The 17619-nt window shown below is 43.7% G+C and overlaps 1 protein-coding gene across 1 annotated transcript; it reads right to left on the bottom strand.

Moving 5' to 3' along the window:
- Positions 1–512: 512 nt before the first annotated feature.
- LOC113038231 (helicase with zinc finger domain 2-like) lies at positions 513–17610 on the bottom strand. Its single transcript, XM_026195508.1, has 12 exons — positions 14925–17610; positions 14755–14846; positions 9386–9514; positions 8898–9068; positions 5083–5227; positions 4331–4432; positions 3898–4090; positions 3234–3368; positions 2901–3113; positions 2381–2537; positions 1950–2120; positions 513–1089 (listed from the first exon to the last, which is right to left on the bottom strand). The coding sequence occupies exons 1-12, from the start codon at positions 17573–17575 to the stop codon at positions 956–958; spliced, it is 4293 nt and encodes a 1430-aa protein (XP_026051293.1). The 5' UTR covers positions 17576–17610; the 3' UTR covers positions 513–955.
- Positions 17611–17619: the final 9 nt, after the last annotated feature.

Here is a 17619-nt window from a genome sequence, read left to right as displayed (position 1 = left end):
TTACATTAGACACCCACTATAGCTAAACTGAAACACATTTAAAATAGTTTGAACAACAAATAACATATAAAAGCAAAAAGTAAAAAAAAAAAAAAAAAACTCCAATCATGCCAAGGTCAAAATTATTAATTAAATTAAATTATTAATTAAATTAAATTATTAATTAAATTAAAATTATTTTTCATGAATGTGACCTTTAGTTGGTGCATTTCTGCAAAAGGGTCACCCATATTCACAAAACAGATTCCACTCAGTAAAGCATGGATAAATTACTCCAAATTATTGTCAATAGCCTTATGTATGTACAGTATATTTTGTCAGAGATTAGCATGCTCACATTTAAGTAATGTTGAGAACATATTCAAACTGAAACTTAATATTCAAAAGAAATTCAATAGGTAATGGAATTAAAGTAAAAAAAAGTAATTCACACTGGTCCATAAAATGCAAATTAATTGATTAATTATAAATAATGAAAAACCATCGATAATTAAATAATCAAAACCAATCAAACCATGATTCAGATTCACTTCATTTAATTTACTTTGCATTTCTGCAATCTGTTATTTAAATTTGAATTCCATTTAGATTTTTAAATTAACTGGCATTAAGCATTCTCATTTTAGGTTTTGATTGGTACACCAATGAGTGCTTGTATTTTTAATTGTTGAATAGTGCTTTGACCCTTTCAGAAACATGTGCTTCCTCATGTTAAAACATAACAATTTAATATGAATTTGCACAGAACTAGTGCGAAAACGAAAGCATGAAGGTCCATATCTACACATAACTGTCACCGAATCATATAAAATTAGACCATATGAATTAATACAATTTATCCACCAATTTTCCAAAACGTAAGATTTTGCCCTGAGATTGTGTTGGTTTCCTAATATCTGAATACGATAAGATGAAGGCCAGAGAATCCACCAGACACCTGCTCCATGTGAAGCACTTACAGTGAGAACGTCACTCTCCTCTGTTTTTTGACCTTAATGTCACTAGCTGGATTCACCACACAGTGCGCTCTGTAATAGTGATCCAGGAGTCTGTTCCAAAGTTCACAGCATCTCAACAGGGTACTATTACCTAAGAGATAACATAAAACGGTACGTTACATATGTGCGCATAAGTGCTGGAATGAAAATTTAGAGCGAACTTCTCCACAGGACCTCTGTACACTTCAGCCACATGTAAAAAATGACTGCATGACATCGAATTATATGAGACAGCAAACCAAATGGCATTTATTTGACAGAAACATAACACAGGCAAACTTTTAGAGCAAAACATTCACAAAAAGAAGCTTGTTCAGTTTGAAATGGCAAAACAATAGATCTAAGTTTGAAAAAGTATTGTGTCGCTTTATGTTTGTAAAACATCAAAGGAAAAGTTTACCCAAACATTTTGATTTCCTGAAAATGTATTCACTCTCAGGACATCCTAGATTTAGATGAGCTGGTTTCCTCATCAAAACAGATTTGGAGAAATGTAGCATTGCATCACTCACTCACCAGTGGATGCTCTGCAGTGAATGGGTGCCGTCAGAATGAGAGTCCGAACAGCTGATAAAAACATCACAATAATCCACACCACTCCAGTCCATCAGTTAACATCTTATGAAGTAATACTCTGCGTGTTTGTAAGAAACAAATCCATCATTAATTGTGGATTATTTTGATTTTTTTATCAGCTGTTTTGACTCTCATTCTGACGGCACCCATTCACTGCAGAGGATCCTTTGGTGAGCAAGTGATATAACGCCACATTTCTCAAAATCTGTTCTGATGAAGAAACAAACTCATATTATTTAGTTTTTGGTGAAAATGACGTGTTTGCAGTAGTGAGGAAAGATCTAGAATTCAATATTTGATCATTTGATTCATGAGACAATTACATCTTTTAATGTGGAATTTTATGGTCACTGTGAAAAAAAATTCACTGCTTACCCAGAATGCACAGTCCATCCTGTGCACGAGTTATGGCAACATTGACCTGATTTGGATCAGTGACGAATCCAAGTCTTTTTCCAAGCCAGGCTTTACTTGGTCTGTCGCTTTCTATATCAGATATGGAGCAGGAGCGTACAGTAGAGAGGATCACATATGGCCACTCACTTCCTGTACACATCAATTTACATTCAGAGCATTAAACGTTCTGTTCTGTTTTGCCAATCGTTATTGACAGAAACAAAGCTTAAGAGTGGGAAGGAGTCTCAAATCCAATAAAGGCACTTACAGAGAGAACAGAAAACCATTTAAAACTAAACTTAACATGCATAATAATAATACAACCAAATAAAAGCTTTCTTAAATGTAAGGTAAAATGTAAATAAAGACTGAATAGAGAGACTTTAATTAGAATTTTCAGAATAACACACCTTGGCTTTTCATAATTGTGCAAACAGTGACATTTCCAATACCCTTCGTCTCTGCTGTCTTTTTGATCTCTGATACCTGTGCGTTGTAAGGGGTCAGAATTGCAATATGCTCAGGTGCCACACGTGACTGATTAATCAACAGACACGCCACATGGACCTGGGGGGAAAAAAAGCAATACTGGTGAAAAGGTAATACTGGGAATATGATGCAGTACACTGAGTGAGAATGATATGTTTCATCATTACAACTCATGCTGCCTTCAACTTCTCCTAAGAAATTCCTGCTTAAAATGTGATATAATAATATTTAGCAATTTCATATCCACTTTTTAACCAGTTTTCAGCAACATGAATGTGTAATTTACGTTTTATCAGGGTATTTTATCACTATATAATATTAAATTTTGTAATGCAAGCTTGTAGTCTCTTAAATGGATAAATGACTAGTATTTTCTGTGAGTATTTTTCTGTAGTGGTTTATCTTCAGGTGAACTGAAGGCAGCATTAGTCTCAGACTTACAGCTTGCTTTGCCTCCTCGGTGTTGGCCACTGAGTTCTCATTGCCCTTTTCTGTGGATACAACTAAACTGTCTTCTTTTCCTTCCACATGGCCAAACAGGATCGCCGTTGGCAGTCCGTACTTGTTAAGCAGGTAGAGGGGTCCTCGTTCAGCTCCAGTTTTCAGTTTTCCTTCATAAAACTCTTCTGAAGGAAACCTGCAAATTTCTTCATGCTGCCATATGTGTGTATTTGTTAAACGCCAAAGCAAAATTAAAACTTTGTTAGACTTTTTACTAAATGTTTTCTATTGTTATTTGAGGGAGAATCTTAGTGCGTTTATCAAATATTTTACCATTCTGTACTGCGTGTCCAGCATTTTGGCCATATCCATGTAGCGTTCAAACAGAGACTGCTGCATGCCCATATTTTTCACGAGGGCACACTGCACTATTGGCCGTATCTGTTGATGATCGCCCAGCAAAACAATCTAAAAAAAAAATTTGGACAATGATTTTTCATATAAAAATATGTTTATTACCTTATTTATTAAATTTTGTTTTAATAATTTTTTTTTAGGTAGGTTTATTGTCTATTAGTTTAAAAAATATGTGAAAAAGTATGCATTACGCAAAAAAAAAAAAAAAAAAAACCTTGAATATTCTCATTATCAAACATTAATTTAGCATTTATTTTATTTCATTCCAACTATGCTGAACAAATTATTTGTCACGGAAACATTATAGGATGTTGTTGATATTTCACATTGTGGGTTTCAGTCTTCCATGCAGCGTTTTCATTTTGCTCTATAGATTATCGTGTGCATTGTGGATTATAAAGATGGCACTGCGTAGGGAATTACATTTTTCACATACAAAGAAAAAAAATGACTATAATGACATAGGGGAACAGGGAGCAACTTTGGACAAATTGCAAATGGCACAAGTCTTTTCCATCTGACAGAATCCCTTTGGTTTTGTTTGAAAACTGATGATAGATGATGACATCCCAGAACTCACCTGCTGTGGATTGTATGAAACTAATGGGATGAAGGCCTCTGGTTCTGTTGCCATGGCACATTCATCAATGAGTATCTGCCGGAAATCCATGACCGCCAGGATTTCGGGTTTCAACGCTGATGAGCAGGTGCACAACACTACATCATAATTCTGAATCTCATCCTTATGAGCATCCTTCAACAGTTTCCTGTAGCTGCAAAGCCACATTCACCACATAAACAGAATGATGATGGCAATGAGAAAAACACTGTGTTATAGAGTAATATCTCATATAGGATGATTCAATGATCTTGATTCTTCTGGATTATCTTTATATTGGATATATCTCTCTGGTTTTTCTAAATGCCTCATAATAAATTACCTTACTTTTCACGTTCATGCATCATCGTGGCAAGCCTCTGAATGTTAAAAAAAATACAGAAATTTGACTCACGTCTCTACTTCATCCTCTTTTAATTTATTCTGTTCATAGTTTTCAATTTGTTCCGAATAAGGTTTCTCAGGTTTACGAACAAGGTACATCAGTGTAATATCCCTGCAACAAAATCAGATGTTTAATGGGTATATTCACACACTATTTGTTGTGATGTCTGTAATGTGGATCCAAAGGTCCACCACTGGTAGACAGTTTCACTTTCACATTCAAAGATAATGTATGCCTTCCATAAGTTTTGTAGATGTACATTTCTTAAACCCAAAAGTGTAATAAAGGTATTAAATAGCCATGTTTTCCTGATTCTTAATAAAAGTGAATATTAAGCATCTGAAAAATCAAGATATTGACATTATTTTTTTGATGTGAATATATATAAAAGGTACATTTTTAGTTTCAACATTTTTTGTTGTACAGACATTAATCTTTGAATATGTTCAGCATATATGCAAATACAGTATATATACCCATTTGGTTTTCAACCCCTTATAATGAGTAAAATTTAAGAAACCAAAAGAAAAGGATCTAAAAGTATACAAAGATATTTTAAAAAATTGAGTTTTTCATTTTTGTATGGTCACCATTGACATATAATACAAGGATTGCTGAAACTGATTTTTAACAGATTTTACTAACAGACCTAGTAATCATGTGTAAAAAAAAATTATGCTGCCATCTTTCTAAAATCATTTACCGCCATACAATTTGGTTTCAAAATCTTTTAAACCCATGTACAAAATAGTGGCTCTTACTTGAGCTCTTCTTTTGGTTTATCATCTCGGAGGGATTTGCGGCAAAGCATTAGGTCACTGCCTGTATAGGGAAATACACGCATTTCCATCTGGTCACAGTAGATTCTCAGAGGCTTTAGGACTCCCTTCAGTTTCAATAACTGCTCTGAGACACAAAATCAATGTGGTTATGTAAGAACAGTTTATCATGTAAAACATACTCTAAGTACTCCCTCTCCTTGAACTGTCACCTTATCGTGGTGGAGAGGTTTGAGTACCCGAATGATCCTGGGAGCTATGTTGTCTGGGGCTATATGCTCCTGGTAGGGTCTCCCAAGGCAAACAGGTCCTTGGTGACGGGCCAGACTAAGAACAGTTCATAAAACCCCTTATGGCGGAATTAAAATCAAGGACCGTGACGTCGCCCGGCATGGCGCAGCCGGGGCCCCACCCTGGAGCCAGGCCCGGGGTTGGGGCTCGTATGCGAGCGCCTGGTGGCCGGGCCTTCCCCCATGGGGTCCGGCCGGGCTTAGCCCGAAGGAGTGACGTGGGGCCGCCCTCCTGTGGGCTCACCACCTGCAGGAGGGAGCGTAAGGGGCCGGTGCATAGAGGATCGGGCGACAGTCGAAGGCGAGACCCACGACGACCCGATCTCTGGACACGGAATCTGGCTTTAGGGACGTGGAATGTCACCTCGTTGGCGGGGAAGGAGCCTGAGCTTGTGCGGGAGGTCGAGAGGTACCGACTAGAGATAGTCGGGCTCACCTCAACGCACAGCTTGGGCTCTGGAACCACACTTCTTGAGAGAGGCTGGACTCTCTACCACTCTGGAGTTGCCCATGGTGAGAGGCGGAGGGCTGGAGTGGGTTTGCTAATAGCCCCCCAGCTCAGCCGCCATGTGTTGGAGTTTACCCCGGTGAACGAGAGGGTCGCTTCCCTGCGCCTTCGAGTCGGGGATAGGTCTCTCACTGTCGTTTGTGCCTACGGGCCGAACGGCAGTGCGGACTACCCGGCCTTCTTGGAGTCTCTGGGAGGGGTGCTGGAAAGTGCTCCGACTGGAGACTCCGTTGTTCTACTGGGGGACTTCAACGCTCACGTGGGCAGTGACAGTGACACCTGGAGGGGCGTGATTGGGAGGAACGGCCCCCCTGACCTGAATCCGAGCGGTGTTCTGTTATTGGATTTCTGTGCTAACCACGGTTTGTCCATAACGAACACCATGTTCAAGCATAAGGGTGTCCACCAGTGCACGTGGCACCAGGACACCCTTGGCCGGAGGTCGATGATCGACTTTGTGGTCGTGTCATCAGACCTTCGGCCATATGTCTTGGACACTCGGGTGAAGAGAGGGGCGGAGCTGTCAACTGATCACCACCTGGTGGTGAGTTGGATCCGATGGCGGGGGAGGAAGCTGGACAGACTCGGCAGACCCAAACGTACTGTGAGGGTCTGTTGGGAACGTTTGGCCGAGCCCCCTGTCAGAGAGATCTTCAACTCCCACCTCCGGCAGAGCTTCGACCGGATCCCGAGGGAGTCTGGAGATATTGAGTCCGAGTGGACCATGTTCTCCACCTCCATTGTCGCTGCGGCTGCTCGGAGCTGTGGCCGTAAGGTCTCCGGTGCCTGTCGAGGCGGCAATCCCCGAACCCGGTGGTGGACACCGGAAGTAAGGGATGCTGTCAAGCTGAAGAAGGAGTCCTATCGGGCCTGGATGGCTTGTGGGACTCCGGAGGCAGCTGACAGGTACCGGCAGGCCAAGCGGACTGCAGCCCGGGTAGTCGTGGAGGCAAAAACTCGGGCCTGGGAGGAGTTCGGTGAGGCCATGGAGAAGGACTATCGGTTGGCCTCGAAGAGATTCTGGCAAACTTTTCGACGCCTCAGGAGGGGGAAGCAGTGCCCTACCAACACTGTTTACAGTAGAGATGGGCACCTGTTGACCTCAACTGGGGATATCGTCGGGCGGTGGAAGGAATACTTCGAGGATCTTCTCAATCCCACCGACTTGTGTTCCGTTGAGGAAGCAGTGGCTGGGGACTCGGAGGGGCACTCGTCCATCACCCGGGCTGAAGTCATCGAGGTAGTTAAAAAGCTCCTCGGTGGCAGGGCACCGGGGGTGGACGAGATCCGCCCCGAGTACCTCAAGTCTCTGGATGTTGTGGGGCTGTCTTGGCTGGCACGCCTCTGCAACATCGCATGGCGGTTGGGGACAGTACCTCTGGACTGGCAGACCGGGGTGGTGGTCCCTCTTTTCAAGAAGGGGGACCGGAGAGTGTGTTCCAACTATAGGGGGATCACACTTCTCAGCCTCCCTGGAAAAGTCTATGCCAGGGTACTGGAGAGGAGAATTCGGCCGATAGTGGAACCTCGGATCCAGGAGGAACAGTGTGGTTTTCGTCCCGGTCGTGGAACACTGGACCAGCTCTATACCCTTTCCAGGGTGCTGGAGGGTTCATGGGAGTTTGCCCAACCAGTCCACATGTGTTTTGTGGACTTGGAGAAGGCATTCGACCGTGTTCCTCGCGACATCCTGTGGAGGGTGCTCCGGGAGTATGGGGTCGGCGGCTCCCTACTTAGGGCTGTTCGGTCCCTGTACGACCGGAGCAAGAGCTTGGTTCGCATTGCCGGCAGTAAGTCAGACCTGTTCCCGGTGCATGTTGGACTCCGGCAGGGCTGCCCTTTGTCACCGGTTCTGTTCATTATTTTTATGGACAGAATTTCTAGGCGCAGCCAAGGGCCGGAGAGTGTCCGGTTTGGGGACCATACGATTTCGTCGCTGCTTTTTGCGGATGATGTTGTCGTGTTGGCATCCTCAGACCAGGACCTTCAGTGTGCATTGGGACGGTTTGCAGCCGAGTGTGAATCGGCTGGGATGAGAATCAGCACCTCCAAGTCCGAGGCCATGGTTCTCAGTCGGAAAAGGGTGGATTGCCCACTTCAGGTTGGTGGAGAGTTCCTGCCTCAAGTGGAGGAGTTCAGGTATCTTGGAGTCTTGTTCACGAGTGAGGGAAGGATGGAACGTGAGATTGACAGACGGATCGGTGCAGCTTCTGCAGTAATGCGGTCGCTGTACCGGTCTGTCGTGGTGAAGAAGGAGCTGAGCTGTAAGGCAAAGCTCTCGATTTACCGGTCAATCTACGTTCCTACTCTCACCTATGGTCATGAGCTGTGGGTCATGACCGAAAGGACAAGATCCCGGATACAGGCGGCCGAAATGAGCTTTCTCCGTCGGGTGGCTGGGCGCTCCCTTAGAGATAGGGTGAGAAGCTCGGTCACTCGGGAGGAGCTCAGAGTAGAGCCGTTGCTCCTCCACATCGAGAGGAGCCAGCTGAGGTGGCTCGGGCATCTATTTCGGATGCCTCCTGGACGCCTTCCCAGGGAGGTGTTCCAGGCACGTCTCACCGGGAGGAGGCCCCGGGGAAGACCTAGGACACGCTGGAGGGACTATGTCTCCCGGCTGGCCTGGGAACGCCTCGGGGTCCCCCCGGAAGAGCTGGAGGAAGTGGCTAGGGAGAGGGAAGTCTGGGCGTCTCTGCTTAGACTGTTGCCCCCGCGACCCGGCCCCGGATAAGCGGAAGATGATGGATGGATGGATGGACATACTCTAAGCATGCATGAAAATGCCAATTCTTCAAAGAAGTTAAAAAAATTTTCACTGCACTTGGTACTATCATTCCCTTAGGAATTATGTTTTATCAACACCTGAAAAGTAAGAATGATGGAACTGCACTGGCCAAACATTTGTGCTTTGTATACAGTAAGTTTCTGGCTTCCTTATAAAAAACAATCAGACTAGGATATATGCTATGTATTAAAAAAGACCACCAAACACAATTCACCTGCAACAATGTCCACAGACTTGTTGGAAGGTCCACAGTAGAGGATGGCAGGCTTTTTGGGGGGTTTCTGATCAGGGTTTGCTTTGAAAGATTTGGAAGAGGCCAAAAAGTCTTGGTTCTTCTTGAAAAACCAGTAAACAATGTGAATACCAACCACTGTTTTTCCAGTACCTGTGGATGAAATATTGCATTGTATGGCATATAAGTAAATTTCTTCAGCATTTTCCACAACACATCTCCATTCCCAAGACTGCAAATCAGTCTGATTATTTGCATTGATGATTATTTTTGCATTTTCTGACACTATTCACAACAGTGAACAAAATTAGTCTGCAATGGACAAATCTGTGAAATCAAATATCAGTTTGGAAAGATTGTGACGTTCAGTGAATTGCTTAATACTGAAAATAAAAAAGTGACCTTACAAAGTTTGACAACAATTACTAAAGCAACTATATTATTACTACATGCAGTATTTTAAATAGTACCTGGTGGGCCCTGGATCACTGTGAAAGGTTTCTTCACAGCCTCTTCAACAGCTTTCTGCTGGCTCCGATTCAGACGTGGCAGGTTCAGGCTTTCATCCAGATCATCCAATTTTATATTTTCATATGGAACTAAGACAAGAGGGTTTTCAGCACATTAAAATAAGAGTTACATAAGACATCCATTTACCAGAACAGACAAAGCAGTATTGCAGAGGATTTCATTCATTCCTTTTTTTTAATCAATGGTAATTAAAGGTGTTAAAGGAACACTCTACTTTTTTGAAAATAGGCTAATTTTCCAACTCCCCTAGAGTTAAACAGTTGAGTTTTACCCATTTTCGAATCCATTCAGCCATTGGGTCTCTTTGGAGGGTCTGCCAGTAGCACTTTTAGCTTAGCTTAGCATAGATCACTGAATCTGTTTAGACCATTAGCATCTCGCTCAGAAATGACCAAAGAGTTTCAATATGTTTCCTATTTAAAACTTGACTCTTCTGTAATTATAAAAATTTACTAAGACCAACAGAAAAAGAAAAGTTGCGATTTTCTAGGCTGATATGGCTAGGAACTATACTAGCCATATCATCCTAGAAAATCGCAACTTTTTATTTTCTGTCGGTCTTAGCACACAATGTAACTACAGAAGAGTCAAGTTTTATATATGAAAAATATCGAAACTCACCTGCTAAAAGATCGGCTGAATGGATTCGAAAACGTAAAAAACTCAACTGTTTAACTCTAGGGGAGTTAAAAAATTAGCCTTAAAAAAAATAAATAATAAAGTGGCTAATATATGTTTTTGACTCTACTAAACTAAAGCATAAAAATACCATAATAGGTTTGCAGATATTTAAGAAACATGCTAAGTTAACATATTTGTTTATCTGAAAAACAATGCAGTCAATTATTTTCCTTTAAAAATGTGCGTTCCGGGTCGGAATGTCAGTCTCTGTTTTGGCTTGTGAAACCTGCCCACTGCCAGTTTACCCAATTGTATTTCATCACCCTGGGTTGCGGAAAACACAATTTACGGAAAACACAGCGTATTTAATTTCATTCATCGCCAAGTGCGTTCGTTCTTGTTTGTGTCGTCAATCTGGCAACCTGCATGTGCGTCAAGTCTGAGGAGGAGGGGAAAGGTGAAAAACATCTCGGTTACGTATGTAACCATGGTTCCCTGAATAGGGAACAAGATGCTGTGGTGACGTCACCTGCTGGGAACACCCCTCAGTGTGACGAATGTCTGAAGCCCTATACCACCCCGCCAATCCTATTGGCCAAATAGCACTTGACACTGCCCTACGCATACGTACGCATCATATACCTGGGTGCCACGCGCCATTTCGCTCAGATTTCATGACTGAAGAAGAAGAATGCTATCAAGGTATGGCACGGCCAGGACCGCAGCATCTCGTTCCCTATTCAGGGAACCATGGTTACATACGTACAACCGAGATGTTCCCTTTCATAGGTCACTTCGATGCTGCGGTGACGTCACCTGCTATGGGAACGCTTTACCAAAACGCCTGACGTACCTGATAGCTGGGATCCAAGGAAGCATCTGCTCAAGCGGAGAGAACCCGGGAGCCAGGAGCAATCCTCACATCCAGACTGTAAGACTTGATAAAAGTGCTCGGTGAGGACCAACCTGCCGCAGCACAGATATCATCCATAGAAGATCCACTGAGAAAACTTGAGAAGAAGCCACTGCTCTCGTGGGATGAGCTTTAACTCCTAAGGGTGAAGCGAGTCCACGCGCCTCATAGGCAAAAGATAATGCCTCGACCAGCCAATGGGACATGTGAAAAACCTGCCATAAGAGATTCACCGTTTGGGGGTGTAATCTCCATTTCCTTGCTCCTGAGTCTGTCTGGATAGCAAATCCGCTCCGAAGTTCAAACGTCCGGGGACATGAACAGCTCGGATCGACAGAAATTTGTTCTGAGACCAAAGAAGAACATGTCTCGCCAGCCTGCACAGTGGGCGAGAGCGTAATCCTCCCTGATGATTCAGGTATGACACAACCGCTGTGTTGTCTGATCTGAGCAGCACATAATGGCCCATCAGCAGATTCGAGAAATACTGGCGTGCCAGAAAAACCGCCAGTAATTCCAACCTGTTTATGTGCCAAGTGCGTTGTGCCGCTGTCCACACTCCGTGGGCTGGGCGCCCTTGACAAACAGCTCCCCAACCGGTCAAAGACGCATCCGTTGTGACGGTCTCTCGTAAAGCACTAATCCCCAGCCAAACCCCAGTTAGGAGAAATTCGGTTGACATCCATAGTTTTAACCACATCACACACCTCCGTGTCACCGAAATCGTCCGATGCAGAAGACAACGGGGTCAAATATTTAGTCTTTTCGTCCACCACTGAAAAGGGCGCATGTGAAGTAATCCCAGACGAATTATGGGGAATGCCGCTGCCATTAGACCTAAAAGTCTGAGGCACAATCTCACTGTCACTGTGCGACCCGCTTTGAAGCACCGCAAGCATGACACAATCGACTGTGCACGCGGGAGAGAAAGCTTTGCTGTCATCGCGTGAGAGTCCAAGTCTATTCCCAGAAAGGTTATCCTTTCACTTTTCTGGAAATTTGTGCGTAAGCCCAGGCTGTGTAAATGATTCAGCACAAGATCCCGATGAGAGTGTGCTTGAGTCTGCGATTGCCCTAATCACCAGCCAATCGTCTAAGGGGCCGTTCACATAATGCGTCTTTTGCGTGCGCAAGTTCGTTATTTCCAATGTAGGCCCCACGGCATGCACGCTCATAATGGAATCGACGCGGTCGCGATGCATCGAGTTAAAAACATCTCAACTTTTCAGTGAGCCGCAAGCGCACCGCGGGTCATGTGACAAGAACTAACCAATCAGCTTCATCCTTTCCTGTTACAACTTTGAAAACTCAGCCATGGTGAAGGAAGAGCTGTTCATAGCTGTATATGGATTGCCATTTTGAAATAAATTTAATAGCAGAGCTACTGCGAATGATTTCTAGTGCTGCAAATCTATTTATCCTTTGCTGAAATTTCCTCGTTTTCATGGAGAGAGCACGTCATGGTTGCTTAGCAAAGGCAAACGCCTCAGGATCGCTTCTGCCCGAGCCCTTCGGAAAGAAGGAGAATGTGGCGCGCCTAGTGTTTTCCACGTGTTTTTAGGCGCGATATGTGAACTAAGTAGTTCAAAACACATACGCCCTGGAGCCGCAATGGGGCCAGAGCTGCGTCCATGCATTTTGAGAAAGTAAGGGGAGCCAGAGCTAAGCCAAAGGGAAGAACGGGGTATTGATACGCTTTGCCCTCTAAAGCGAATCTGAGGAACTTCCTGTGTCTAATGATGATCTGAATATGAAAGTATGCATCCTTCAGATCGATCGTGACAAACCAGTCGTTTGGTTGAATCTGAGACAAAATAGACTTTACAGTCAACATCTTGAATTTGCTCGGCCTGAGTGCAAGATTCAGACGGCGTAAATCCATAATGGGTCGCAATCCGCCGTCTTTTTTTTTTTTTGGTACCACAAAATAACGGCTGTAAAACCCTGACTCCATCTGAGAGGGGTGTACTTCTTCTATAGCCCCTTTGCTCAGCAGAGCTGACATCTCCTGTCGCAGCACTGCTATTTTCATCGGTTTCACCACCGTGGAAAGAATTTCGGGGAAAGGAGGCGGGCCTCTTCGAAACTGAATGGTGTATCCGTGACAAACTGTGCGTAACACCCATTGAGAAATGTCGGGCAAGCGTTCCCGAACGTGGTCCGAAACAATACTAGTGGTCTCAAAATTTCCGCTTCCTGCAATGCTGTCATACACGTTAAAATGTCCGGGCACGAAAAGCTTGCTGCGTTCGTGCACAGGAGAAGTGTATGCGTAAGAGCCGTTGCGTCTCGTTGTGTATAATCCTGAAACGTGTCCACGGCAGGAATTAGGCCAACAGATTGAACATCGGGCTCTGCCGCTAGCGAAAAAGCGGCGGCTGTGCGAGCAGTCATAAACGGGTCGTCTGTGCAGGACCCTTGAATCACCCCTCGAATTCTGAAAGCTGGATTGCGCAGAGTTTCTGAGGGAACGTTTGGCGTTACAGCTCGATCCAATGCTGCTCGAAGTGCTGTTTACTGCGAGACAGTTAATGTTAGAGTGTGGGGACTGCAGTGAGAGGGTTGGATGTGCATTAGCAGTCCAACAGCACTCTCTAGTGGAGGGCACAGTGCCTGGCGAACAGGAAGGAAGCGCATGCGTCAAAGTCACTGCGTTTCATTGTGTATAATCCTGAAGCGTATCCACGGCAGGATTTAATCCAACAAGATAAACATCGGGCCACACCGCTAGCGAGAACGCGGCAGCTGTGTGAGCAGTCATAAACTGGACAAATTCGCCAGTCTCTTGTGCCGTCCCTCAAACTCTGAAGGCTGGATTGTGCAGAGTTTCCACAAGTTTATCCACCACGCGGGTAGCCACATAAATAGCTCACTGAGGAAGGGGAGGCGCGTTTCTCCTGTCCGCTCGGAGGGAGAGAACCGCGTGTGCCGGCCAGAGCCTACTCTGAGTTCGAAGCAGCGGTTGGACAATTTAGTTTGAAAACATAGTTTGAAAAAGCAAATCTGCTGATTAACACACTCGAGTGGGGGAGAGCGAGCAAGTGGAAAAACTCCAGTGCATCACTGTATTCATAGTCAAGCCACACATATCGCCCCATACCAACACCTCGTGTGGGGCATCGGCGACCGCAGAAGAGAAACGGTGGGGGTTAGACGTGAGGCAACTTATAGAAATACACTCCAGAGTGCGGATTATTTTTTTTATTTTTTATTTTACTGTAGCCATAGGCTATCACGGAGAGAACATGTAGAGAGGCTGCTAACGAACCTCTCATGAGTGCCTCCTCGTGATAAACTCATTATACGGCTCTTACCTTTCGTTGACTCATCGCGTCCGCGAAGAGGAGTTAACACTGCTCGTAGAAACCGCTGGAGAACGTGAGATGAATCCTAGGGCACAGTTGATTCGCTTCCCTGAAGGGATGAAATCTGAGCGGAATGGCGCGCGGCACCCAGGTATATGATGCGTACGCATGCGTAGGGCGGTGCCAAGCGCTATTTCGCCAATAGGATTGGCGGGATGGTATGGGGCTTCAGACATTCGTCACACCGAGGGGTGTTCCCATAGCAGCTGACGTCACCGCAGCATCAAAGTAACTTATGAAAGGGAAACTCCTCTCCAATAGCAGTGTGTTAGTTGTAGAATGTCTTGATGAATACAATATTGTTTGTAATTTGCTTCTAATAAAAAAAAAAACAACAACTAGAATGTGAAGATGTATCTTAATATGATTTTTGGGCATATCTTCTGCACTGCCATGTTGCTGCACTTACTGGCATTCAGTTCTTTGAGTCGTTGATTTGTGGCGACATTTTTCACCAGGTTATTAGCCCGTTTTAAGTTTTCAATCACATGTTCCCTAACCCTGCAAAAAGACTGCATTAGCATATGTATAGTTGTGTAAATCTGAAATTTAAAGAAAGAAAGAATAAACATCACTCACAAATATGGAATTCTTTTGGGAATGACCTCAATGGTGAAGTTTGTTCCCTGTTCAAAAACCTTGGGTGGGATGTAACTCATAGATATTTTCGTGATCTGAAATTTTATTTTGTTTTGATTGTCTCCATTCTTCTGTTTCTTCGGTTTGGTGGTTACTGCATGTGCGACCCATGTAAAAGGTAGTGAACCCTGCAGGTCTAAAATTTCAGAACTATTCATATGTTTTGGATCACTCTCACTGTTCTCCAGTTTCTGATCTCTTAGTCTGATGCATAAGAAGCAGTTACAAAGGTCAAACTCCAGAGACCACTGTTTTTTCTGAGTCTTTGTCAGATAAAAGAACCCTTGGAGATTGGTTTCATCTCTTTTCCATGTTATACGAACACCCTCTAAAATGACGCTGTTATTTTCTTCCAAAGCATTATAAGCGGTGTCTATCTGACATAGTTGGCTCCAGATGTTCTGGTACTCCTTGCAGCTCTCATAGGAAAGCTTTGATGCTTTGCACACTGTTTTGGAAAAACAATCAATAGGGTTTCTTGCGTGCTCCAAACAAATCTCAAAACGTTGATTAACACTGAGAAGTTGAACTACAGGAACTGAAAAGCCATCTTTGAGTTCAGTCCCAAGCTGCACCTGAACAACCGTTCCCAACTTCAGCTCCATGGTAGGTTCCTTATGATGGCGTTGTTCTGTTGAACAAGCCTTACTTGTCACACTTTCCTTTCCTTTATCCTCTCCTTTTTTCATGTCTTGTAGGCATTGTTTAATCTTAACCCAATCCTGCTGTTTCATGGCAGACACCAGTCTTTTCCACAAGTTGCTTGACACTGATGTCTCATTCTTCATGGGCTTTAACGGATATGAATTCTTGAATGTTTCACTGAATGAATACACTCTTCTCTTCCAGTTAAGAGTCATGGAGTTATTTTCCTTGTTGTAACTTGGCTGATCCACAACTTTAAGTTGCTTGTACATGATGCTGATGACGTCTAACTTAGAATGTAGTGGGAATGATATTGTGAATTCATGCCCCTGTGGAGTGAGCTGGTTCACCACCGCCAGCTTAACCACATCTTTGGGTTCAAACTGAACCTTTTGTAGCTGCACCATAGCAGCATCATACTTCTCTTCTATCTCCATGCCAGTTTGGCAGAACCTATTGATCTCAACTTGAGTGTAGTCAGCTTGCTTTAGGATCTCCTTGGAAAGCGTGGTGTGCAGAAGTCTCTGCAAGATAAGGTCCAGATAACGCCTCATTGGAGATGATGCCCAGGTGTATGCGTCCAGTCGTAAATCATAGTGACCCAACCTGGAATCCATTGAGGAACATGACCTAAGGATGACCGCTTTCTTTTGAATGTCACGAAACTCCCGAACCATAGGGATAAGTGTCGGATGGATTTCATCTGAAGAAATTAACTGCATCAGATTATAATAGTCTTTGTTCTTTGCAAATTCTTCCATCTTTTTAAATATGGATGTGATTATGTTAAAAGATGTGCCATTGTGCTCCATATTTTCATATTGTGGATCAGACCAAACATGCTCTTCACTATGTTCAGAATCTACTTCACAAATGCTTGAAAAGTAAGGCGACATGGGAATTAGCTCAACGTATTTCTTCTTAAAATGAGTAAGTTGTTCTGGGTCTGGCTCCCCATGGCACCTCAGTGGTGTGAGATCACGTGTGACGTCTGTAGATATGAGTTTTTCAGCTGCAGCACTATTATAGAGATTCATTAGTTCCTCCACCATTGCATGAGAGCAACTTTGCCCAGCCTGCCTCCCAAACGGCCATACATCTTCCAGCCTGCATTTTCGGTGCTCTTCGGAGAAACGGTAAGCGACAGCTACACAATCCTCCACGCAAGAGAACCGCAGAGGCTCAGAGTCATCCGAGCAGTACTTCTGAATAATTTGGTCAGCCTCTTCGTATGACATCCGTCTGTCGGATATAATCAGGGTTTCAGAAAAATCTAAGTTTAGTATATGGCTTGTTTTCTTGTCAATGTCTATCAGCAAGGATATTGCCTTCCGTTTCTTTTTAGGCAAAATACTCAAGTGGTCATTGCTCAGCTCTCTTGAAAACAAGAATGCCACATCACCCTTCTCTGGAGTGTAAATTGTTTTGCCACGCTCTCTAGCGAATTTGTCTTGCTCGCTATCTTTGGAAATGCAACTCGCGACGTCTGTAATGTGAATACCGATCTGATAGCAATCACAGTTTATTTCTCTCACACTAATGGCGTCATCCAGGTCTTCAGCTGAAGGTGGGTCAATGGTGAAAGTGATAATGTCACTCAAATTCGTCCTGTGTAAAACTTTATCGTCTTCAGGTTCTTGTAGTTTTAATGGTGGAGGTGTGTCTTTACAGCCAAATTCAATGTCTAGCATTTCATCCCAAGCATCACACTCTGGAATTACATTTGTGACAACTCCGAGAGGGTGTGTTTTCTCATTTTCCCATTTTATAACCTTGACTTTCAACATTTGGTTCTTGGCAATGTTTACAAATTCCTTTCTTTCCCAGCGTCCACACTTGTATTGTCGTATTTCAATTATGCCCATGTCAGGCTTAGTTTGAACTATTCGTATTCTGGTAATTTTTTTGTTAACAGGTGTAACAAGTTTTGGGTTGCCCTCCACCATCTTACAGATGAAGGTTAAGGAGTTTTCATCTCTATTTATTAGTC

The sequence above is a fragment of the Carassius auratus genome, chromosome 2 (genome assembly GCF_003368295.1).
Source record: "Carassius auratus strain Wakin chromosome 2, ASM336829v1, whole genome shotgun sequence".
In the NCBI taxonomy this organism is placed as follows: Eukaryota; Metazoa; Chordata; class Actinopteri; order Cypriniformes; family Cyprinidae; genus Carassius; species Carassius auratus.
Note: the sequence above shows the minus strand (reverse complement) of the source record. Positions and strands in the feature narration are given on the sequence as shown.

Excerpts from the sequence above, each read along its gene's own strand:
- LOC113038231 (XM_026195508.1), bottom strand. The coding sequence starts at position 17,575 with ATGGTGGAGGGCAACCCAAAACTTGTTACACCTGTTAACAAAAAAATT. Across the intron at positions 5,228-8,897 it reads GTCTGTGGACATTGTTGCAG|AGCAGTTATTGAAACTGAAG; the intron begins GTGAATTGTGTT and ends TTTGTGTCTCAG. Across the intron at positions 4,091-4,330 it reads AAAGAGGATGAAGTAGAGAC|CTACAGGAAACTGTTGAAGG; the intron begins GTGAGTCAAATT and ends GTGGCTTTGCAG.